This window comes from Gymnoscopelus microlampas (genome assembly GCF_963454915.1).
Source record: "Gymnoscopelus microlampas genome assembly, chromosome: 12".
Lineage (NCBI taxonomy): Eukaryota > Metazoa > Chordata > Actinopteri > Myctophiformes > Myctophidae > Gymnoscopelus > Gymnoscopelus microlampas.
In genome coordinates this window covers 20998315-21024317 of record NC_139949.1, presented here as the reverse complement: position 1 = coordinate 21024317, position 26003 = coordinate 20998315, and the positions used below count along the sequence as shown (strand labels likewise).

The following is a 26003-nucleotide window of genomic DNA, read 5'->3' as shown; positions in this document are numbered from 1 at the left end:
TTTTAGAAAGTTTACAAATGTAAATGGTCCATTTTTTTACAGTGTAAATTCCTCAATTTCCTTCATCATAACCTCAGCTCTTTCTGGTGAAATTCTTACTTTTTTGCATTGCTTTTGATCAATATGTGTTTGCCTCATTAATTCTGTGATGAATTTGGTTTTATTTTTGCTCTGGCATAGTTCACAAATCTTCTCACCCGAGGCATTTACAAGGCGCACTGTATAGTCCACTGTAACTTATTAAAATCTCCCTGAAATGGGCTTTCATCGCTCATTACACATTTGAATTATGATCAACTTTTCTCTGACAACCTGCTTAAATTGCATTGGCCTCTTGCTAATTTATGAGTGCTCATCCTGACGCTCAGGTTTCATTCCTCCTGGATTCAGCCAGCTGCACACTGCCACAGTGCCAGTTAGTTCAGTGACATTGATTTCTTGTAGTTGCAGAATCAGCAGGATTGTTCAACAAGTACAAGTACACATGTACACTTGGGCTTCCTTCAGTAGGAGCACTGTGCAGTGTCTCTCAGGAGCTACAAGGTAATCTAGTAGTTTTTGAGTTTCCTCAAGTAAAAGTAGCAATACCACAATGTAGAAATACTCTGTTAAAAGTATAAAGTCCTGTATAAAAAATCTTACTTGAGTAAAAGTAAAGTATTGCCATCAAAATATAGCGTACTTACCAAATGTAGTACTCATTATGCAAAATGGCCCTTTTGCCTTTTCACAATCATAGGACTGGACTTAAGCCCTATTTATTTTATACTTAAGACATTTGAAAGTAGCCGATATACAAGCTCACAATATGTGTCACATTGTGACACACATTGTGAGCTTGTAGTTGTAGATCTGCTATTTTCAAAACATTTGTAAAAACTAATCTTGAATTAAGAACAATCTTGAATTTGTATGTGTGCCTTCAGTATGACATGCCCAACATACTGTAGGAATGCCAAGGCTAATGTGGTTAATGTTGTATTCAGTAAAGGTGGGGCTGACTTGAATAACTTACTTACTTACTTACTTAATAATACATCATAATTAGCAGTTAAAGTATGTTTTGTAGCCTACTAATAATCTAAATCTGGAATATCAGAAGTATAAATTGAAATAGCCTACTGATGTAAATTAAAATTACCTCAAAATGATACTTATGTAAAGATTTCGAGTACATGTTCTTTATTTCGCCAGTCATTTCCATGGTAGATTTGTTGAATGAATTGGCCATAATATTAATGATGCTCCCTTTGTTATGGCAACAAAATAAGAAACCAGTGGCAGTACATTATCATGGCACAGTTAGCATGACCATTCTATCTGTCGTAATTCCATGTCTATGAAAGAGTAACTGCACCCTCTACAGGTCAAATAATTACTTACAATGTGGCTTTGAACCCCAGCATCCCTATCCCTACCCCAGCGTATTCTAACCTCTAAGCTCTCTGTTTACGTATCTTAAGTATAGTTGTTTGACAATATTGACTTGAGGTAAGGTAACCTGTAAGCAACAACATATGAAGTTGTTTCCGTTCTTTAAAAACAATGCTTTGTTCAAATGAATACTTTTCAACCTCTACAATTTTGTATTACTTTTTATTACTGCACATTGTTCTGCAACATTTTTTAAATGCATTACTGGGGATTTGTTTTCTGAGTTTGGTAAGCTATTTACATTTTTCATACTTCTATTAATTCAAATTAATTAATGCCAAGATGACATTTGATTTCCTAGAACTTCATATGTTGTGTATAAAATAAAAAATAAGATGATATGGATAAAATAAAAAAGAAACAGCTATATTATACATCAACATTGTTTAAACTTAATGCTATGAAAACTCTATTGCCAGCTTTGATTGCATATCCACAAAACATGACGGACAATGTTATATCAAGGAAAATGTTTACTCTCATCTTGATCTTTTGCTGCTTTTTCTTGTGCACTGAGTGGAGACATTTGCACTTCAAAGGTTTTGTCAAATGAAGTGTAGTCCACCTGGAATGCCCCTTTCTCCAAAGAAATGCAGGACTCAAACCTGTGGCCCCAAAGGATCTCATCCTTTGTGTAGGATGTCCTGGCTTGGCATGTCATTCCTGCAACACACATGAAGGAAACCATTTGTGAACACATGAGCTTGTAGGTCTGCATTTTTTGAAATTAAAGATTTTTTTTAAAACATACTGTACATTTTAAATTAAATTAAATTGTGATATTATCAAACATAAATATCAAACATATCAGACATTTCCCAAAAGGAAATGCATGTATTGAATTCAGTCTGACCAGACAAAACATATCCCCACACTGGCAATAAGAATGAATGACTAGAGGGACGTCAAAAGCAGAGGAGTGGACCCATCCCCCCAGGACTTCCATTTGTTAAGCCCAATACATGCTCCTTCCGACATTCAAACTTTTCTTCGTAAAGGGAGGAAATAATATAACTATACAAATTAACATAATTCCAAATTTTGATGGGTCGTCTCAGAACTTTTTCTCAGAACTCGTGCACCCCGTGATGTCCTGACTTTCCGAACAAATTTGAAAAGCCTCTCCGAACCGGAAGATTTGTCGAATGTCGGAAGGAGCATGTACTGGCCTTCATCGGGATCCTGAAAAAAGCGCCTGACCAACCAACCTGATGCCTCCACAATGCCCTCCAGGATGACAATGATCTCGAACGTCTCCCTCTTCAGACGCTCCGCCCCCACCTCCCAGAAGGGGCTGCTCTCGTTGATAAAGTGGGTGATGGTCTGTGGCTCCACCAGCAGCAGCCTGTCTCCGCCCGTCTCGTAGCCCACGTTGATCTCGGACTGCTCGAGCGGAATGAACTCGCCCTCCTTTGTTTGCCTTGACTTGATCAGCTTGACGCGGATCTTGGCGTCCACCATGTGACTCGCCCGCAGGTCGCCGATGCGGAAGTTCAAGCAGAGCTTCTCGTCCCGCTCCGATATGACGCAGTGCTTGCTGAAGATCAGCGTCTGGGCCCTCTGCTGCGGCCGGGAGATCTTGACGAACATGCAGCCCACCATGAGGGCGTCGATGATGGAGCCCAGGATGGACTGAGCCATGAGGAGCACCACGCCTTCTGGGCAGTTAGCCGTCACCATCCTGGAGCCGTAGCCAATAGTCCTCTGGCTTTCCACCGATAGGAGCAGGGCTGACAGGAAACCGTCCACGTTTTCAAAACATCGCAGCCATTGTGGGTCATGGACGTGAGCCACGTCACCGCGCAGCCATGCATCCAGAAAGTAGACTGCAGCGAACGCCACCCAAGTGACAATGTAACACATGGTGAAGATGAAGAGGAACCAGCGGTACTGGAGGTCCACCAGTGTAGTGAATATGTCTGACAGGAAGCGACTCTTGTCCTCGATGGGGCCCAGGTTGACCCTGCACTTGCCATCCTTGGTGACATAACGCTGTCGCTGATTGCTGGTGGTGCAGTGTGAAGGTCCCTGGTCATCACCTAGTAATTTACAACGTCGCTTGTGGGCTTTCTCGCCGCCCTCTGCAAAGCCATTGGCACGGACATTGTTGCTACTGGTTGAGCCCCATCTGGAGGTGAAACGTTTGAGATGGCGGCCACGGTGCGATCGCGGAGGCTTTGGGGTCTCCTCTGGAGGTTCAGGTGGAGGTGCTTGAACATTGTAAAGGCAGGAGGGAGCATCTTCATTAGTCAGGCCCTGAGAGGACTGATGGCCAGGAGGACTCTGGGTCTGGAGGGAAGATGATGGGAGTGGCGGGCAGGTGTCATTGCTGCCGTTGATGCTGAGGATGAGAGGGGCGTGTCCTGTGCTCATCATAGTGACCGTGGTTGATTTAGAAGCAACCTGAAGTTAAAAACACAAAACAGAAGCATCACTATCATACATCATGACTTTACATAACTTCCGTATTGCTTTTCCGTTACATGCAGACCACACACACACACGCACACGCACACACACACACACACGCATATGCATATGCACACACAGTACAATCACTCTCTTAGCTGAAAAGTAAACAGTTTGTACAAAAGACAAGTGAACAGTACCTTCTTAGAGTATGGAGTGTAGAGCACAGCCTCTGGCAGTGGTCTTGGTAGATATGCCAGGAGATGTTTTGCTATGAGAGTCTTTGCAGGTGGAACAGAGTATCTCCGAGGGTCGATGTTTAGAGGGTTAAGCCCATCGTGTTTGTTAAACGTTGTATCTTGGAGCGTCATATTGCTGCACATGGTAGTGGAGAGTATTTCTGAGATGCTTCAGATGACAGAATAAAATGCCGCCGACTCCAAAAGCTTCAGTCCTTTTTTCAACCAAGAAGTCATTGAATCGTAAAGATCCTTTACGTCATTCAGTTGTGGCAACAACAGCTGTAGAGGAGATATAGGAAACTTAAATCCTTCACTCCATCAGTACTACTTCTGCACTGAGGCTTTGTAGAAATTAAGTTTAGTACGTAATCACATGGGATCATGAAGGATGTACGACCATACAAGTTCACACAGTTACTATACAGCAGTTGTTGAAAATCTGAAATAAATTCCAATGTGTCTGGTCTCCCATATTTATTTTATACTTGCTGAGAGCTCAACTTCTATGTTCTGTTAACCTTTGTCAAAAGCCACCTTGATACATTTTTAACATACAAAAGTCAAACATTAGCCACTTACCCTATCTACTTCATTGAGCTTATTTTTCCCTTTACACCAAATCTTAAAGCCGAAAATAGCCTATCTACAAGCTTACGTGTCCCACTGTCCCATTGTGAGCTTGTAGATCAGGTATTTGCTGAATGTTCTCCCAGAATAAGGATGCTAGGGTTCCATGTGGTTAATAAACGTGGCAGCAAGGGTGCTACAAATGTTTTCCTGTGCCTTATTGTCTCCGCCAGGCCGAAAGGCATGGCGAGAGAGTATGTTTTACCCCCTGTCCGTCCGTGCGTGTGTCCGTCCGTCCGTCCAGTCCGTGTGTTACCAGCTAATCTCCGGCACCGTTGGCCCGGTCGCTCCGAAACTGTGCACACACACTCCCTGGATGCCAATTCAGAACCTCTGCTTTTCACAATTTTTCACATGGGCCTGTTATAGCGTCACCAGGAGGCCAGAATAACGTACCTGACCTGGCGGAGACCTGTGCTCCGAGGAGCACTTTTTCTAGTTTCTCTTCAGTCCACTATGTGGTCTCCATCTGATGTGGTGGATCATTATCTCACTGTCTCAAGTCATGCTGAAACTTTGTACACATGAAGGGATTATCACTGATCCTCTAAATTAATCTGGGGAAAACCCAGGAACATGCTGATGGATTTGAGGAGATTAATGACTTTACTTGCCAGGCGGAAGGCTACATAATTGTTTTTGTCCAGATGTGCTCAAATTAACTCCAGTCAGTTCTTAATGTTTATGTTGGTGCTGTTAATGTGCTACATCACACACAAGGTAGCAACAAGGACAGCAATTCAACTGGATGAGGTTAGATAATTTCGTGCTAAGTTCCCCTTATATACGCTACTATATAACCACTTTTACAAGTTGTTAGCTAGTTTTGGATGCCCTCTCAAAGCCATGCCTCAGTTACTTGTGGATGAATGAATCTGAATAGATTTCTTTTTAGAATTGATCAGATTCCATTTTTTGCTCTGGTGAACTGTGTTTTTTGTGAGAGACCATAATGTCAAATGGATGGAATGATTAAATTCCCCTTTTCGATTAAACCTAGGGTTTCATTGGAAAGGAAAGTGTTCCAATTAAACCTAGAGTTTAATAGGAAAGCAGGCAGAAGAAAATGTTGCTTAAAACCTAAATAAGGAGGACTACCTTAATGTGCATTGGTTGAACAATGGGCTATGGATTATCTTTTTTTTTTCACTCATAGAAGTATTTACCGTTTCCAAGTTTGAATATCTTGAAATGATTTAGCCCTTGCACATCAAAGTAACGAATACCTGTTCAAATATGAAAAGCCAAATTTGAATATTAGAGGCTGTACTTGAGGATTGAAAGAGCCAAAACAATATTGGCATCGCTTGAACTATAAACATGATATTGTTATAATGTTATATGCTGTTTCAATAATTGTAGGATAAGAGTATACTCTTTTTCTGAGCAGGCACATACAGTAAATAGTTTCAATCAACTGCTACATAGAATCTAGTGACACTGTTGTATGACAAAGTATAAATTAAGCTTAAAGTCTCTTGAATGAATCAAGGTAATTACTTATCATACCTCAGGAGAAAAATAACGGATGCCGTCAGGGCCTCAGCCTCCATATGTGAATTAGCGAGTGATGATCAACTGTTAGCATTTACTTAGATTTGTATGTGAAAAGCTGATGCTGTGTGGGCGTTCACACATAATGTCCATGCAACATTGGCAGGGCACAAGGCAGTCAAGCTGTGGTAGCTACTATATATTCTGACCCCCGCCATCCTCTCTCTCCCACGACATCCATCTGATTGCACACACACATACTAAATACATGCACAGTGTAAACACACATACACCACACTCAGAGTCAGCTCCTAATCTATCTGCAGGTTTACAAGAGACAAGAAACCAGGCAAGAACAGCTGAAGCATCATGTGGGCGTCAGAAATTTAAATCAAAAATATTAATAATCAATAGCAGTTGTTTCACATGAAAATGTAACACTGTAACTAACTGTATCAGTTATAAAGCAGGTTCAAGGCAGGTTCAAGGTTCAAATGTGCCTGTTTTCATGTCAATATCTAATTGCAATGGAATTTTCTTTGGTAATTGCCCTTGCCTTGCGTCTTTTCTTTACCAGGACAGATTTATTCCTCTCTAAATTAAAATGTTCTAGACGCAGACATCAAACATCACAAAATGCAGGTCAACTCCAGGTCTACCCATGTAGACCTGGAGCACCACCTAAAATTACAGTATTCAAATAGTATTAACACATACTGTATGCATGTGTTAACCACTTAAACCATTCATTCATGTATATATATATGTATATAGCATATATTTCTATAGGCAAGCAAGCCTATTGAATTTAAATTAAGACATTGAGATCGAGCATTAAGAGTGAAACAGAAAAAAATAGATTACAGTGCAGAAGAAATGATAAATAAAAACATGCTTTTTCCCCCAGATATGACATGCATAAAAACTGAATGCTGCTTCTTCACGTTTAGTTCTGATTCTGGGGACAGAAAGCACACCTGGTCCCAGATGACCTGAGGTCTGGATGGGTTGTGAATGATATCACAAGATCAGAATTGTATTTTGGCCCAATGCTTTATAACCTACAGTAGCATTTTGAAATAAATTATTTGACAGACAGGGAGCCAGTGTAAAGATCTGAGAACTGTAGTGATATTCACCTCTGGCATCAGTGGAATGCAGCATTCTGAATCAACTGCAGACATCTGATTGATTTTTTTAAAGACACCACAACACTAGTCCTGTCTATTGAAGATGAGGACGTTTTTAAGTGAATAAAATTGTATTTTGATCAATCTGTATGGTAGTATGTTAATGCTATATAACTAACATAATTGCGATGGTTATATTTGGTCTCCCTGCTCTTCCATTGAGAAATTTAGATCCTGTGGTACGGTATGACCACTACTGGTCGACTGCACTTGCGTGGAGGACCCAGTTTTCAAATCTCCTGGCTGGATTATGCACAATTTATGGACATGATTGATGTCACAATACTGACCTCATAGCCGACTGACTCCAATGCTGTGTACCGAAAACTGAACACGCTGATCAGCGCGTTGTTTTTGGTCAATTGGTCAATTTCCTAAATGTATAACCTGTAACCACAAAATGGCTTACAGGTCTATCACTACACAACTTGGTGCCAGAGCTCCACAGCTGAAGGTCCAAGCTCAGTTGAAGAGAGGTGCCGTATGTTAGCTATACAATATCCAGCCACTAGATGTTGCTCTTCACCTGCTCCACTGACACCAGTGGACAGACTGAGCACTTGGCTAAGTTGCTTGGTGTTTACCATCAAACTCACTATTTCCAAACTGACTGGCAACCAGACTCCTTATCGCTGATGACAAAAATACGGTGTACTATAATAATAATGTTTATTTATACAGCACCTTTCTTCAGACAATGTTACAAAGTGCTTGTACAAGTACAATTAAATACAAGCAATGCTATTGGTTCACAAGCTGTGGGAACCAAGCAGATCTGATATTACTGAGATAAACAGAACTTTCATCTGGGCATGTCATTTTGTAATGACTAATTCAAAACCATATATATATTTATTTATGTATGGGGGGTGTAACATAACTTCACATTTTTTAAAACTATGTTTGTGTTATAATTATTATTAGCCTAAATAATCAATAGCTTTAACAAGCCTCCCTGTAGACTCTATAGGAGCAATTGCAGCTTGTATCCTGGAAAGGAATTACTAGTGTCATTATTGGGGTCAGTTCACTGAGATTTGCTACAGAATGTGGAAAAGAATGGACGTTTTCCTATGTCCTTTGCCAGAGTGGAGAGCTTGTTGCATGGCAACACAGGCAAACACCAATGTTCCACCAATTTTGCCAGATCACGTTGTTACATCACCAGGCAATGGATTTGTATTAGCCAATACATTTTTTATTATAATCAAAAACCAACTGCTCATGAAGAAAAAAAACACAGAGCCACAGCAAAGCAGACCGTCGTTTGCTGTATGGCAAATCTTGGTGTAAATTGGTCCTTATAGTTCATAACACTAAACTGGGCATCGCACATTCGTGAGAATCTGCTGACGAACTAATAAGAAGCAACTGTACAGAAGTTTCCCCAGATGTGGGGTAGATGCATCAATTATAGATTTTCTCACAATGAAAGGTGCAAGTATAATCTCCGTGTCATTTGTTGAAAGGAAGTGTCTATTTGGTTTTGTTGAAAGTGTCTCATTTGATTTTGGTTAGAGCAACAGCTCGTCTCTCCGTGTTCTGAAACAAGGCACGGACCAGGCTCTTCATCTCTGAACCGGAGAACTCCAAAGCCAAGGGCCCTTTGCCATCTGCCCACCTGCAGACAGTGCAACGAAAGACAATTCATTTGATCTACATACACACTGTAGATAGATTAACAAACCAGACAAATATGACTAGGTTTATCCCCCACCAAATAAATAGTTGACCTTCAACTGATTTTAATAATCAACTAAATCAATTAGTCTGATTGACCACCGGCCTACTTTATGCAGCATACAGGGGTGTTGTGCAAAAGTATCCGATCTACAAGCTCACATTGTGCTTATTTCATCACATTGTAGAATATCAGCTATTTGATATTTTTGAAAATGTTATTAGAATCTATTCTTTTTTTTATTATCGATTAAATTGATTAGCTTTAATAACTGTCGCATCCACACTGCTCACGTACATAAAACTGAGTTGCCTCTATTTGAGGCCGGTAAACTGGCAAACTCAGCCAACTAACTAATAATATGATCTACCTCATATCCTGTCCTTGTGGATCACCATTGTCATTAGTTACCAATGATCACAAGTTTGTGAATAATGATGCTAGTCAGATTGTGTCACAAAATCTGTGTATTCATTCATGCAGCACATTGATCCAGGGAGAAAAAGAAAATCACAGCAGCCAAGTCACTCTTCCGGTTACTAACTGACATACAGGACTGTACCACAGGGTGGAGCTATAAGACCTCTTTTTTCACTTTCTGCATAATATGACACATTGTTTAACATACTCACTCACATAGTTTTTTCTTGGCTTTTAAAAGTAATCTGTCTGTGATTCTATACAGTAATTTGTTTAATTTGGGAAAATGATTAGGGAATGGATTGGTAGGAGGAGGTTCTATTGGAAACAGCTCAGAGAAGCTCATAGGTCAAAATTCTAAATTGTGAATCATGAAGGAGAACTAGTTCTAGTCATTCACTTTCTGGCTTAGCGCCATGCGTGGCAAAAATAAATCAAAGTATTGCACAGGGTGTGGGGCAATGCTTAAGAAAGTAATAACCAATTAATTAGGTAAAATAATAAATTGTGTCTGAAAGCATAAACCTTATAAAACAAGACGATTATATCTGGGGAAAGCAAGTCTGAAGAGTCGCGGTATGAGAACGGTTTTGAAGGATGGGAGGCAGGGGGCCTTTTGATGTGCTGTAAAACAGAGCTTCTCAAAGTGGGGTCTGGGGACCCCCAGGGGTCCACTCAATTTACACACTTTAAACCTATATACTTCAAACTATTTAAAAATAGCCGATCTACAAGCTCACAACGAGCTGTGATGCAACGTGTTGTGAGCTTGTAGATCGGCTATTTTCAAATAAATCTAGAAAGAAATGAGTTTTTTTTTAAATATCTTTTAGATACACCCCCCCCCCCCCTTTTTTTTTTCTTAAATCTTTATCCCACGATTTTGTAACCCCATTTTTTACTCATGAGCTCATGCATGCCTCCTTCAATGTATGAGAGCCAACTGACCTTCTTGTCACCTGACAGGGGAGAGGTTCCCTGGTTGGACGTAGCGCGTGGAAGGAACACGTTATTCCAACCAGTTCCTTTCCCCTCCATCAGGCGCCCCTGGCCAGACGGAGGCAGTATAGTGACCAGGATTACTGCATGTTTTTGTGAGGGTACCTACCCTAAGGGGACACGGGGAGAACATGCAACTCCACACAGAGAGGCCCTTTCGCCAACCCCACCAAGGGAATGGGTACTGATGACGCGGAGGAATCGACCCCAGGACCTTCTAGCTGTGAGGCGACAGTGCTACCGACTGCACCACCGTGCCCCCCTTTTAGATACACAAATCTTGTATGGGGGTCCATGGCACAAAGGAATTTCTGATGGGGGTCCATAACACATAAACAGTTTCCATAGTCTTAGCCTTTTTTGGAGTTTTTTTTCCCTAATGAAGTTGATTTTCTTTTGTCGTTTTCTCCTCCCCCCCATGTAAAGCGCCTTAGGGTACTTAGAAAAGCGCTGTATATATTTGAGATGTTATTATTAATTTGCGGGTCCTTCACATGACGGACACATTACAGAACTACTGCTGTAAACCACTTCTGATTGTCCCAAATAGTGTGACTTAAGTTATAACCCATTACAACCGGGAAAGCATACGTGTCATTAAAGATTTTTGGCTATTCAAAAACAGCAGATATACAAGCTCACAACGTGTCACTTTGTGCCGCACTGCAAGCTTGTACATCTGCTATTTTTGAAAAAAGAAATTGAAAAATCTTGAAATTGTGAGAGCTACTGATTTAGATGGCATTTGTAGCATCGGCCTCAGCTCTTAATAGTTTTACAACAGCTTCCACCTCCTTACCTGTTGACAATCTCCTGGAGGTTGGCCGTCAGCACGATGACCAGCTCCTTGAAGGTGACCCACTTCTTCACGTAGACGGGCACCTCCTCCTGGTACTTCTTGTTCCTGCTCTCCTCGGCCAGAGGGATGAAGACCAGAGGACCTTCCTCAATGATGGTCTGACACAGAGTGTGGAGGTGCTCTCCGTCCTCTGATGAGATATCCTACGCACAACAGCAAAGATTAAACCACCTCTTCTGATCAGCTCTGTCACCATTACCAAATGTAAGATGACGATTAATTGTCTTACAAATAATTGCCATTTATTTTATGATGATTATAATTTATAAAACATAATTGCGACTATCTCAAATAATTGCGATTAGGCAATTATTATCCTACACATAACAAGAAAAACACAACCACATACACCGTCGTGCACTTAAAATAACAAATCTACAAGTTCGGAATGCGTCACGCTGTGCCGTGTGGATGTTGTAGATCAGCTATATTGGTGCATGACACCGCGGAAAAGCCAAGTATAAATCACCCTTAGGATCGGCATTAATTGGCAGGTGATAAATCTAACAGCAAATGAGACAAGAACAAAAATAACCTCTAGCATCATGATTTTAGCGATGACTTCTGAGATGGCAGAGTTGAGGAGACTCCCCATAGCTTTACAGTAGATGTTGACTGGTAGGACATCTTGCCACACTGTGCCCAGTTGTTTCAATTGGTGAATAACCTGCAATTAAAAATCACCATCAGCACCACCAACAAGCAGCTTGACTCATTCTGAATTCATTCATACCCAACAACATAAAGCTGTCCTTTGCATGGCATTAGTTTTACCAGGAGGTCTCAGGATTGTAATTAAGCAATATTACACGAGAGGGTGTGCTTTACCGTCATTAAATTGGGGCGAAGCCGAGTTCCGCGAGCATCACTGAAGTGCCAATAATGTAAGGTAAAGCATACCCTCGAGTGTAATATTGCGATTATACAACAGTTACCAACAAAACACATCCAAATGTATTCATATTGTGGAGCAATTCATAATAAAAATGTTTCGCTATTATCCGTTTCCCTGTAAAGAGAAGAGTTTTTGACTGAGACATTAAATAGTCCCTGTAGCAGCGCTATGAGCCTGAGGCACCGTCTCATCAACACAGCTGAACTACCAATGCTTGCGCAGTGGAATGAATTACAGTAGGCTATATGCTCCGTCGTACGACCGTGTCACATGGCCAAAATAACTGATCTACAAGCTGACAACTTGTAGATCGGCTATTTTCGCCGTGCGATACCTGGCGACGCGTTGTGAACTTGTAGATCGGCTATTTTCGCCGTGCTGTTTGTTTTCCTACCGTGGGACAGCGTGAAGTCAAGCACAGCTGTGCCATATATGGTCTAATCAGTACGGACTGCAGTGCGGAGTGATTTATTAATGTGATTAGGCCTGTGCTATGATGCTGGTTTGAAGCACGGCTAGATAGCTATTTCAACCAATCAGATTGCTTGGTCGGAACTACCTGTTGTATAATATTCAATCAATCACACAACTTAAAACTGACTAAATATATATTTTTCATTAACATAGAGCATGCACATCCACTCTATCAGTACAGGCGCAAGTCAAGTCCGCACACTGTTAATAGCTCCCACTATTTATTGTAGTTTATTGTGAGGATCAACAATTTGATCATAACTTGATTATCTGGATGAAAATAAAACAATAGTCTGAAAATTAACACATATGACCATCTCTTATTTTCTGACAATCACCAACACTTTTGAATGTGCTTACAAATAAAACTGGAAGCTTATGTTGGTGGATAAGCAATTAATGGCATCCATTACCTGTCTGACTGCCTTGCTGGCTGCTGTGTAATTGTCCTCATAATCCAGATTAGAGAAGTTACGAGCAGTAGATAGTCTCTCTAGCATCTCAGCCTTTTGGACATTCATCTGGGCTAGGAAGCACTGGGCACCTGGCAGATCAACAAGAAGAATTTCAGAATCCTTTGATGGCCTTTGACATGTCATGGGATGCCCCAAACAAAACCGACCAGCTTTTTTCAGTTAAGGCTTCTGGCCAGGATTAAGCCCTACCTCCCTCGCCACCAACTGGAGATGGCCATCCATGCCTTCATTTCATCTAGATTAGATTACTGCAATTCTCTATATACCGGTTTAGATCATACATCACTCAGACGCCTCCAACTCGTACAAAATGCTGCTGCCCGCCTCCTTACAGGTACAAGAAGGCGTGATCATATCACCCCTGTCCTTGCCTCTCTACACTGGCTCCCCGTGAATTTTAGAATTGATTTTAAGATGTTTTTATTTATTTACAAATCATTGAATGGGCTGGCTCCATCCTACCTCTCTGCTCTTGTAGAACCATATGTCCCAACCAGGGAATTGAGGTCTGCTGACCAATTTTTGCTCGTGGTTCCAACCCAAAAATTTAAAAAGACCAGGGGTGACCGCTCTTTCATGGCCACGGCCCCACGACTCTGGAACAGCCTGCCCCTCCACATCCGTTCCCCCCAATCGATCGGGGCTTTCAAGGCCAAACTCAAAACGTATCTTTTTTCCCTCGCTTTTAACAGCATCTAATTTGCACGGTTCTTGCGTTTATCTTATTCCATGTATTAGTTTATGCACCTAGCCTATATGTAAACTCCACTTTTATGCTTACATATTTCCCTTTCCCTCTCTTTATGTTGCCTTTTAAAGTGTCTTCTTTTGTTGCTCTCAAATGTTTTGTGATCTTGCTCTGTTGTTTTCTTGCATTGATGTATTTGAATTTGCCTGTACAGCACTTTGGTTCAGCTTGCCTGTTTGTAAATGTGCTATATAAATAAAGCTTGATTTGATGAGTGGATTTCTCTTTGTTGGCGTGATAACTTGCTAAAGAATGCATTGACCATTTACCCCGTCATATGTTGACTAGGGTTCTTCCACTTTGCTCTGGATAAGAGTGTCTGCTAAATGCCTACATTGTACGGTAAATTGTTGACAAGTGCTGGAAATAAAATAAAAAAGTGAAGCTGCACAGTATCAAAGAAGTCGGACAAAACAACAGTTAAAATAATAATAATTCTATCTTTCTTCAATGTTCTTCAGGTCATGACGGCCTGAAACATCAGCTCTTTAGTGCATTTTTGTACTGTCTAGATTTTTCAATTGCACCTATAAATTGTAATTGTTACAGTAATGTTCACCTAATACCTTAGCTATGATCATATTCTAGGGCATTTTGTGTTGAAAATAAACACTTTAGCAAGAAAAAAACCTCCACATCAATTTGAGCAGGGCAAAGACTAAGTATCTACATGTCATGGGATGCCCCAAACAAAACCGATTACACTACTTCAAAGAATCTCTCGCTTGTTGTTCCCAAGCTTTTTGCTAGAAAGTAATTTCATTTTCAGATTTAGCAACCGTATCATTGTTTATTTACCAAGTCTCCTGAAACTGGGTACCATGTCAACAAAGGTGGCAACCCCTTCGCTGAGAGGCTGCAGATGGGGCTTGAACTGGTGGCCCAGTGTCAGCAAGTTATGGGCTATGTACATGCAGTTGTTGTGCTGGATGGCTGCCAGGTGGGGGAACTTGAGCAGGTTTTCTCTACAGTGGGGAAAACAAAGAATGAATGTGACACTCTCTGGGGGATAGCCTTTTTCATAGTAATGATACTACTGTAGATTTACTGATCCTCACTTATGATAGGTTGGAACAACATCGTAGAACAGCTGGAATATGTTTCTCACAGTGAAAAATAGTTGTGTGGCACTGAGAAAAAAAACACAAAAGAAGGATTAACACTGAAAAAAAGACAAAAAATTACAAAATATTGAGTATAGAAACTCAAAGATGTAATTGTATTCTATTATTTGTTTTAAAGAGGGATATCCGTGACTTCTATCCATGCCAATCTACATTTATTTCTCACACTTCAACCATAGACGTTGAAAATAGGGCTGGGCGATATTGACAAAATCAAGTACCACAAAATACCTCGATATTGTGAGGATAATATCATATTGTGACAATAATATAATATTTTGCAAAAATAGCAGATCTACAAACTCAAAAAGCATGATGTGGCGTTTTACGAGTTTGTAGATAGCCCATTTTCTTTTTTTTGACAATTTTATACATATAAAAGCAGGAAAATACAACACTTATGCTATGTCATGATATTAAGATATCCTACAGTGCAATCAATATTTAATCTCATATCACAATATCGATATATGGTCCAGCCCTAGTGGAAAAGCATAGCTTACCAAGAAGAAGAGCTTCCCACAGCCTCACACAGAGTGTTCAGGGCCAGTTCCATGAGTTGCTGAACAGACTCGCTGATGCGACAGGCTGGCATACACATGGTTTTATCCGATAGCTGCTTGGCATTCTCCAGGCTCATCTCATCCCTGGGAGGGACCTTCTTCTCCTGCTTGATTTTGGTGCCTGAAGCTAGTTTTGGTAGCTTGGGAATGGCCAGCTTGGAATCTGGTGTGATCTGACAGTGGTTGAGACGATGACATAACATGTAAAAAGGGATACAACAGTTGATCATAGTATTGATTTAATCGAAAAATAAAGAATAATTGATTTTAATACTATAATCTTTTTTTCTTTTCTTGAACACAGCAAAAATAGCAAACCTAGATCTACAAACTCGCGTTACACGTTGTGATCTTGTAGATTTGTGCGCAACACTTGTACAACGAAGCATAAAATAGGGCTTAATCAGACAAATCGATTTAGATTACAAAAATCGATTAGACTTTTTGCATCGATTCGATAAAGTATTTTAATAAAAAAAATAAAAAAAATCGATTGATTATTCAATCAATCGAATAATAATCAAAAGGATGTCGAAGTAATCAATAGAATAATTGCTAAGGAAACTATCGACAGTTGCTGTCTCACTGTAATATTATTTGCACCCTCTATGGGCAAATGGCTACAGTTTGCATGCAAAACCAAGATAACAGCCGATTTGATAAATAAGTACAGTATACAAACTAAACATACTCTGACAGTGTTGTGCATCTTGGAGGTCATGAGTTTGCGTGCCGCCACAATGACATCCCTGCACTTCTTGCTGGCAAAGTGACAGTTGACATCTCTTGCATACTTGAGCAGCTCTGTGGAATCACCTTGCAGGTACTGCATCTCCTTAAGGGACTTCTCAAACTCCTCCGTCTCCTTGATCACCTTTAGCATATACAAAACAAACAAAGGAAGACGTCATCAGCACACACCAATCTGTTTTATGTCCACACAGAAAGCGTTTTATGAGCTGCCGGTGCCTGACTGCCATGCATGTCTACGGTAAAGACCCTTCTCTTCCCAGTGGCCAAGCATCGCTCTCCAACGTCCAGCATTATTTGGCAGAGTGCTCTGTGTGCTTCGAGCAGAAAATAGTTGAACTTTTCATCAGTTTGATCCTCCAGGTTGTGTCTGGTCATATGCGGCCTGGTGTTTACCGTTGTTTCAGCTAGGCTATTCATGCTAATTAACGCTGATGACACGTCGTTCAAGCACAGCAACGGTCGATAGGTTCAAACGTTGCGGGTGTCAATGAACGCCTCATGCTAGCGCTCTGGGCATATCCAAATCAGCAAGAAAAACAAATACACATTAATCTTACATGACATTCGCCAGTGTTCTTTACCTGTGATCCTATATGTTATCTACTACACCAGTGGTCGGCAAGTAAGTTTGGCCTCGGCACAATTATTTTCTAAGGCATTGGATGGCAGGCTAGAACATACAATAACTCCCTCCTGTCACACCGTACAACATCATATTATTATAAAATAGCAGATGTATTTTTAAATGTTTTAAATTGGGCACATATGTGTTCATCCTACATGACTTTGACAATGCAAAGCCGCTGTGTCTTATCTGCAACAAAGTTGTGGCTGCTTGCAAGGAATATAATTTTAGGTGGCACCACGAGACAAACATGGCACCTTCAAAGTGATCTTTCAACCTAAGACAGAGGCACAAAAGCACAAGATTGAAACACTGACTGCAGGTATGTGCACAGCAGCAGGCACCTACTTTTTTCACACCGTTCAGCGCCACATTGTACCCACTGCTTGATTGTCTGTACCTAGTATTCCCTTTCAACATGGATAAATGTTTAATAAGCATTCATCGGATGGGATTCTTTTTTTTCTGAGCTCTCCGCCAAGAAATGCTGGACATCAAGAGCGCTGAAGAATTGCATTGGCAGAAAGGTGCTGGCAGCTAAAAAAAATGCTTTCTGTGAAACCGGACCCTATTTGGACATTATAGCTCAAACTGCCAAACACTCCCATATTGATAGATATTTGGCCGCAGACCCCCATATGACAATGTTTTATGCCAGGGAAGAAACGATTTGTGTTGAAAAAGCTACATTATTCAAAAGTTTCCAAACATTTTCAATATTTTTCAAAGAATGTCAAAAATAGCAGACGTACAATCTTGTAGATCTGCTATTTTTGAATAATCTGACAGGCCAGATATTATTGCTGCAGGGACAGTTTGACCACTGTACTAAACGTTATGGTGTGCAGTTCTATCCATACCGTACTGTAATTGTCCAGCTGGCTGCTGTTGGTGGGGATGGAGTAGAGGAGACACTCGTGGATGATACAGTGGGACATTTCCTCCCAGATCAGCTCACCCAGGATCACCGACAGCTTCTTCTCACCAACCGACACATCTGAGAGAAAAGGAAAGACATTCCACAACCTTTCTTGACAATCAAGGACAAAACATAATGGATTTCTAGGACCGTCATCGACTAAGGAAATTATTAGTTTACTAAAAGTCAAGGATTTGACTGACTAATCGATTAGGTGATTTAATTAAATACAGTGTTTCTCAAACATTTTATCTCGAGACCCAAAAGATACATTTGGTCTCTCCCCAGGACCCAAACTTAATGAACCACTTCAGCCCAATTTAGTAGTGAAAATAGCAGATGTACAAGCTCACAACGCATCATATGGCGACGTGTTGTGAGATTTTTTAATGGATTTTTCATCTTTACATTTATTTACAATTCTTTGTAGGAAATACAAAGAATTGTATTTCCTACAAAAAATACAATCCGGGTCGGGACCCTTTGTTGGTCGCTGACCCTTACTCACAACCCGTGAGTAAGGGTCAGCGACCAACAAAGGGTCCCGACCCGGAGTTTGGTACAGTGATTTAATAGACTAGATTAGAGACACATGAACAAGCCATACCTAGCAGGTGTGAATGCAGTGTTCTGAGCACCAACAGGATCTTGGTGTAGACTTGCGAGGGACTTGAGTGCTCCTTGTTGCTTTCCTCCGAATTTTCTAAGGCCAAGATCGTACCTTCACCCTGTTGCTCCATTACAGTCACCATCAGGGAAGGGTACATCACTAGTGGCTTCAGCATGTTCTTCAACAGCACCTGACCTGAGGGACAAGTGAAACACAAATAACGTGGAAACGTATTTCAGATAATTATAGGCCTGTGACAAATTAATTATTACATAATCGTGTAATCGCAATTATTTGACATTTTATAATAAATTTGAATAACTTAGATCAGGGCTTTATGTAACTCTTAGGCCTTACTGAAAAGTTTGATCTTGTGCTGGAGGTCTCCCTGGATGGCTAGAGCTTGAAGAACATAGCAGAGCAGAGCAGGAGGGCCCTGCTGCTCTTCATCCTTACTGCATCCCAGAGTCAGATGGAGCTCCGTCTTCACAAAGGAGTTCATTTCCATCGACTCTGTTATGAGATACAGTAACACATCAATACTCTCACCATTATGAGCCTTTCAATAGGATTCCCACACATAACATTCTATAACTTTTTTATCTAATGGTTACCTGTCAAATAACTACATTTCAAATCAATGTGTCTTTGTGTTATAGAAAGGAAATGTTATTGTATGCAAACCATCTGCTTTCAATGACCTATTAAAATTCCAAAGGATGCTTTATTTGAAAATATTGAAAATATAGTCACAGTATATAAAAACAACAACACCACCACCATCATCTGTGTTATTCGGGAGGAGGTCTCACCTTTAGAGGAAGGCAGTTTCCACTTGGCTAATTTCTTCCACTCCTCCCCCAGCTGGTAGATGAAGTTCTCTCTCTGAACAACCAGCTCAGAGCTGAGTGCACACAGCAGGGGCAGGTCTGTACTCTTCCATGTCTTCAGAGCATCCACACTGCCTCTTGCCTAGGAACGGTGCAACAGCAAATATGGGGAAAGTCTATTCAGTCTATTCATTTCCCAACCAATAAATACAAATCAGGCAATGCCTCAACTGAAAAGGCTTCAGAAAACGTTGATTTGTATTTACAAACCAAATTAAATTTGGCTGCAAGGTTTAAGTATAACTCTTACCCTTTCTAAGTGTTTGGCTGCTTTCACATAGTTCTTCTCCTGTAGGGATTTGCCAAAATCGTCCATTGCACTGTGAAACTGAGACAAATGTTAAATATGACAGTTGTGAGAATGTATGCATGTACTGTAGCATACTGTACACAGACAAATATATCACAGATTTTAAGCATGCGTGATTTTGTTTTGCAGAAGGTTTTACTTGTTAGCATAGCAGTTAAGCTGAAGGAAACCTAGCTTACTGATGGTTAGCATAACATCATCTTGTTTTTTTCACAATGAAAGGTATATTATTTTGAAAGTTTGCTTTTGCAATCGCTACCTGTCTAAATAAAAAAACTTGAGAAATAAAAAACGAAACAACTCAGAACGGATGGGTAGGTTTTGATTAATCTTGCTGGGGAGGCTGCACCGAAGACATGATTGAAATGGTCAAGGTCACCATAAAAATTACATTAAATCTGTCATATCTCAGGCACCGAAGAAATTATTACGTTTTGGGTTGAAAAGGTCAGGGTCAGAATCAATCTGTCATATCTCAGGAAGGGACTGGGCATAGCCTGTATAATTCCATGTGTGACCAAAGCCGACCTTAAACAAACAGATTTATCAATCAAACAAGGTGTTTTTCATTGTTAGATTCAGATATGCTCACTTTTTTTTTGTAGATCTGCACGCGACCAGCTGTACGGCAAAGTATAACTCGAGCTTAAAGGACTGGGGAGCTGTTCTCACATTATTGCTATCGTCAATCGGTGATTTTTGGGCCGACAGGAATATTTTAGCATATCGCCCAAACTTCAATGTTAGAATGTTTGCCTATAATAACAAGCTCAAAATAGTGATGTCAGAGGTGTAAAGTGGCTAATGGAAAGTCACATTGTACCTCTTTTAGATGTCCCAGCATTGTGATAATGACAGTGTTTCTCTGCAGCTGCTGCTTGAGCTTCTCATACTCAGCCACATTCACATGGATGTTCTTCAGCACCTGTGTCCAAGGTCACACAGATAAAAACACATTATCAGTACACTGTGCAATAGGGCTGTCAACTGAGACCAGAAATAACATTTGCCTTCCGGTCTTAAAAAAGTACCCAATTTTTTAATTATATTTGATTATCATTATATTTTGCTTAGAAGATTGTGCACATAATGCATGTAATGTTAGAACTGGTCAGTACTGTTATATCCACAACATGGCAGTCGCCCTCAATTGTCAAACACAAGCTTAGGCAATATTAACTAATATTTATTTCATGTTGTCTCAGAGTTCAATGGACTTAAAAAATAAATGATTGCATACTCAAATTATGTCATACATAAAATTTGAATAGTAGCCCATTTCAATAATGACTCATGTAGCCTACCACATAAGAGACAGTGCGCTTGAGCATGGATACTCCAAGCTGGTTGGCAACAATAAAGACAGTGTACAAACTGATGAGCCAGTGATGTCACCGTCATGCGGAAGACTCATGGAGCCCTTAACCACTTAATCCATGGCCTCTTTTGTCGGTTGTTAAAGACCGTCATCGTGCACTGCTTTGGTTGAATTGACATTATAAAACATTGTGCGGCAGCCATGCTCACTAATCGAATATATACATTTTTACAATTGTTTGCCACCCCCCAGTCAACGATTATTTGACAGCCCTATTATGTAATCAAACTAGTAGTGTGCTTGAGTTTTGAATTGCCAATTCGACACACATTTAATGTGTGTCTAAGCAGAGAGAGACAGAGGCAGAGAGAGAGAGACAGACAGAGACAGACAGAGCCAGAGAGGCATGTGCCTCAGGGAAATGTAGGTACCGTCAAGGAGAAATACTCCCTTTTCCAAAACACGATTTCTGCCTTCAATTGTTTTGCATTGAGACACAATTAATTATTTACTCTTTTTAATTTTATATTATCACTTGCACCATGAGTAAGACCCTTTAGCACTAACAAAATACCACAAATGTGAAGGGGGGTGTTTCCTATTCAAAGCGTATTATGCTGTAGCCTAGGAACTGGCCAAATCACCACAATATTACAAAGTACATTTATGGAGTCGTACTTAAAATATGTGACTTGATGAGCAACACATGTCTTGTTCTTCATACGCATCTAGCAAACGACATTTCTACCAATGTAATACTACTAACACTTACCTCAGTGTCAATGCAAGTTTTAAGAACATCAATTTCTTTGGAAGCATCATTGACCTGCCCCATGAGATCCTCAGACCCTTGTAGACTAGGCAGGAACTCGTTATATCTCTTGTTGATCATGTCACATACTTCTTCCTATTGGAATGCAGGGGAAAGCAATTCAAACAGGTGTTTATGTTGTCAGACCATATTTTCTGAGTCGACTGTAGAGGCCATTGTAGTTAGTGTTTACTGTTTATTGTGTTTATAAGCTGTGCAGGTATTTGACTATGTTTGGCTTATAACAGTGGCTCTCACTTAATTTCAAGGACCCCATATTTCTGAATGTATACAAATGGAAGCAAATAGACTGGTAAGGGTCCATTTGTTTCCATTTGTATACTCTCAAGAGTCATTTTGTAACCCCCTCAAGGAACCCTGAGGGTCCCTGGGCCATATTGTACTTTTACTTCTCTACAATTATTTGAAAACTTTAGTTACTACTTCATTTGTAAAACATACATTAGCCACTTCAGCCATGGCTATTAGTATTTGAAAAAAACGGGATATTGTGCATAATGAGTACTTATACTTTTAGTACTTGTACATTTTGACGCCATTACTTTTGTACTTTTTTCAAGAAAATTTCGAATTCCGGGTTTTTACTTGTAACAGAGTATTTTTACATTGCAGTATTGATACAAGTGGAACATTTGAGTACTTTTTCCACCACTGGTTGTTGACAGCTTGCCAAGCTTGTTGGATGTTGTTAGCATGGCTAACGCTAATGAGCTAACGCAACAAGATGTTCTGAGGCCAAATCAGAAAGCCTCGTTGTGTTGTTCCTTCCCATACGTAAACACGGTATTATGGTACCGGTAGGTCCATGTTACACACAAACATTCAGACTTTAAGACCACCACCATCACAGTTCTACTAGCTAAAGCCCCATTAGGAAGCTCTCCCTCCACTGTATAGCTCCGAGAGGAGGTCCCACTGCGTCGGGTGCCAGCAGAGTAAGACACAGGCAAACGGTGGCCAATATTGTTCATTTTTCTTACATTTTTACGCACATCGAATCCTAAAAGTGAATGTATTCCCCTCTGCTCTCAGATGTTTTACATTTTAGCGGTAAAGAAAATGTAACCGACGGGTTGAAACAAGCGTTTAAATCACTTTTTAGTCAGCCTGTGCCATGTTTTCCCAACCGCATATGGACAGGGATTGACTGGCCACAGGCTGACTAAAAAAGTGATTTAAACGCATGTTTCAACCCGTCGGTAAAAATGTCTCGGCCGCTAAAATGTAAAACATCTGAGAGCAGGGGGGAGGACCTTTACTTTTTGGATACGATGTGCGGGAAAAGGTCAGAATCAACCATATTAGCCACCGTTCGCTGGAGTCGCACCCTGCCGTCACCCGATTGGAGCTACTTCTAGCTATAGCAGCTAGCTAATGCTAACTTTACCTTGGTATCCTCCACTCTGCGTGACAACCTGCTTATCTTAGTGGACAAGTCTTCTTTCTCCAGCTTCCCAGAGCTGGCCAGGACCTCTGTGACGAAGGACGCCATGTTGTTGTGTCCAACAAGTTCATTCAAATGAGTCAATGACTAGACTTGTTGTGTTGTTGTGTTCTGTTCTCTGCTCTCTGTGTGTGCAGTGGCTGGCAGAAGGTACCACATCAGTGTTGCCAGATTTGTGAGAGAAATAAGCAACTAGGTCTATGAAAACAAGCCCAAAAGAAGCCACATGAGCACTCCTATTTACAGGTTGGGTCTAGACTAGTACAAATAATTATTCATCTGGGGGACGGGGTCCTTGATATGAAAAGGTTTGAGAACCACTGGTTTAAACAACATTAGGAAACAAGCCCAAATAAGCAACTACACTTTAGAAACAAGCCAGCCCAAAGTCGCTTATAATAAGCGGACACGGCAACGCTGACAAACAATGCCACATCAGAGAGTTGTGCTCCCAACTCGTTTTCAGCACAGGAGGCGCGAGGAGCAGTGATTGGTTGATGTTGCTACTGTGGGTGTGGTTTATGGTTTGAATGGAGGCTGACTGAGTCCAGTGATACATTAATTTTGTATGCATCACTATCAGTGATGCTCACACTTTATAATTTCATAGACCCCCAGTTTGGTGTGTGGTATATCCAGGGCTAAAAGTATCTATTAACATGACAGGTGAACATGCATTAGGCCAATGGTTCTCAACCTCTGTGTCGGCACATGACTTTTCCACAAAAAAAAGGGGGGAAACTATCCTACTATAATTCTAGTAACCTCTGTCTGTTTGTCTCTCTGTAGTGGTAGGTGAAGCTACCCGGTTCTCCTCACTGGCTGGACCAATTGCTCTGATTTTGCACACAGCCATTGACCATTACCATCTGAACTTAACTGTGAAGCCCGTTTTTCAATTTCATCAAATCTCAGCGTCTTATTAGCGTTTTTGTGTCAAACACTGTCGCCATGGTTACGGGGCTGCCCAGCTATGGGACGAAATGCCTCCCGGGTTGCCAGATCATGTGCGCATATCCCCCCACGGATACGCTGCGCCGACCGGGTATGGTCTAGTACTATAAAAACGAGTAAAACCTTTGCCGAATTGTCAAATAATATAAAAAGAGACAAAACAAATCTCTCAACGCGAGGCATTGTGAGCTTGTAGATCTGTTAATTGTTTTCACAATATTTATCTGTGGAGCCGAGTCAAACTAAATGTAATGCCTCAACTCTTACAATTCCAAGTGCTTGTCTGGGTGGGGGGTCCCCAGTTCAAATATGATCATTTTGGGGGTTTGTGGCCTGAAAAGGTTGAGAACCACTGCATTAGGCCACGGACCCACATAAGTTTGAGAGTGTACAAACCACCTGGAAACCCCCAGGACCCCTGGGGGTTCCCAGGCCCCACTTTGAGAACCACTGCATTATATTATGCCCAAATACAACAACATCTGTTAATATTAGTGTTAACAGGTGTGGTATTGTAACGTCTATAAATCAATACAACTCCTTGGTCTTAGTCACATTTCATTCTAAAAAAGCTTTCTGACACTAATTGGAAAAGGCATCTTTGACAGGGCCACATGCAAACCTCACAAAATGTGTCTGTGATGGTTTTCAATCTCACTGCAGCAGTCATTAGTGCACAAGATTTAAAGAGGCCTAGTAAGGTGATAGGCTGCCAGAACAGTTTCAATGCGCCTTGAAAGTATCTGGGAATTTACTGGAGGGATGGAACACCATTCTTCCAAAAGACATTCCCTCATTTGGTGTTTTGATGATGGTGGTGGAGAGTGCTGTCTAACACATCAGTCCAAAATTTCCCATAGGTGTTCAATCAGTGGTGAAAGAAGTACTCACATGTTGTACTTAAGTAAAAGTATCAATACTACAATGTAGAAGTACAATATTTGCCTCTAACATGTAGTGGAGTAGAAGTATAAAGTATTGAAAACAGGAAACACTCAAGTAAAGTAAAAATGCCTACACATTGTTCTTGAGTAAATGTACTTAGTTACTTTACACCACTGTGTTCAATTGGGTTGAGACCTGGTGACTGCGAAGGCCTTACATGGTAGCATATGATTCACATCAGTTTAATAATAATCAAACCATTCAGTGACCCTGTGCCCTGTGGATGGGGGTATTGTCATTGTCTGGAAGATGCCATTCCCATCAGGATGGAACTAAGTGTTTCATAAAGGTGATCACTCAAAATAACTTTGCATTGATTTGCAGTGACCCGAATTCCCTCTAAAGGGGACAGGTGGACCAAAATCATGCCAGGAATGTACCCCCAGAGCATAACACAGCCACAGGAACGCCTTCACTGTAGGGGTCAAGCATTCATGACTGTACCGTACCGCTACCGCTCTCTCACTTAGTAAAATGACTCACCTTGCTTTTTGTCCACCAGTGCCTACAGTTTGCACTACTGTCAAATGTGCATCTGTCTTTGTCATGAGGGGCTTATGCACTGCCATCTACTTACTATAATAATATCCCTTTATGTAGTTGTCAACGGATTGTTCTTGCTGACAGTCAGGGTGCAATCTGTGAATGCGTCGCTTCGGCACCTCTGAAGAATGCAGGACAGGAGTGAGTAGCACCAAGACCAGTGGAAGTTTTCAAAATATATTGAATGTTCAGATTTTGTTTGATCTTACTACGTGCCAGAGGGCT

The 26003-nt window shown here is 40.8% G+C and overlaps 2 protein-coding genes across 2 annotated transcripts; both read right to left on the bottom strand.

Annotated features, from left to right (window-relative positions):
* Positions 1-1894: 1894 nt before the first annotated feature.
* On the bottom strand, positions 1895-4214 carry LOC311057263 (G protein-activated inward rectifier potassium channel 3-like; the record flags this gene model as incomplete). The annotated part of the gene is made up of 3 exons (XM_084074214.1): positions 1895-2097; positions 2643-3837; positions 4044-4214. The coding sequence occupies 3 exons, from the start codon at positions 4212-4214 to the stop codon at positions 1895-1897; spliced, it is 1569 nt and encodes a 522-aa protein (XP_083930340.1).
* Positions 4215-8191: 3977 nt separating this feature from the next.
* Positions 8192-23485, bottom strand: LOC311056665 (centromere/kinetochore protein zw10 homolog). The gene is made up of 16 exons (XM_084073460.1): positions 23280-23485; positions 21833-21967; positions 20566-20667; positions 19683-19760; positions 19355-19514; positions 18900-19055; positions 18540-18737; positions 17874-18010; positions 16327-16509; positions 15576-15808; positions 15007-15078; positions 14747-14913; positions 13138-13268; positions 11891-12022; positions 11296-11498; positions 8192-9017 (listed from the first exon to the last, which is right to left on the bottom strand). Exons 1-16 carry the CDS (start codon positions 23382-23384, stop codon positions 8897-8899), a joined length of 2313 nt encoding a protein of 770 aa, XP_083929586.1. The 5' UTR covers positions 23385-23485; the 3' UTR covers positions 8192-8896.
* Between the last annotated feature and the right edge of the window lie 2518 nt (positions 23486-26003).

Bases quoted from the DNA above. Each gene is read 5' to 3' on its own strand.
- LOC311056665 (XM_084073460.1), bottom strand. From the start codon at position 23,384: ATGGCGTCCTTCGTCACAGAGGTCCTGGCCAGCTCTGGGAAGCTGGAG. The intron at 14,914-15,006 runs GTGAGGATCAGT...TCCCCACTGTAG, and splicing joins GTTGTTCCAACCTATCATAA to AGAAAACCTGCTCAAGTTCC. The intron at 11,499-11,890 runs GTTATTTTTGTT...TGTTGTGCGTAG, and splicing joins CTAAAATCATGATGCTAGAG to GATATCTCATCAGAGGACGG.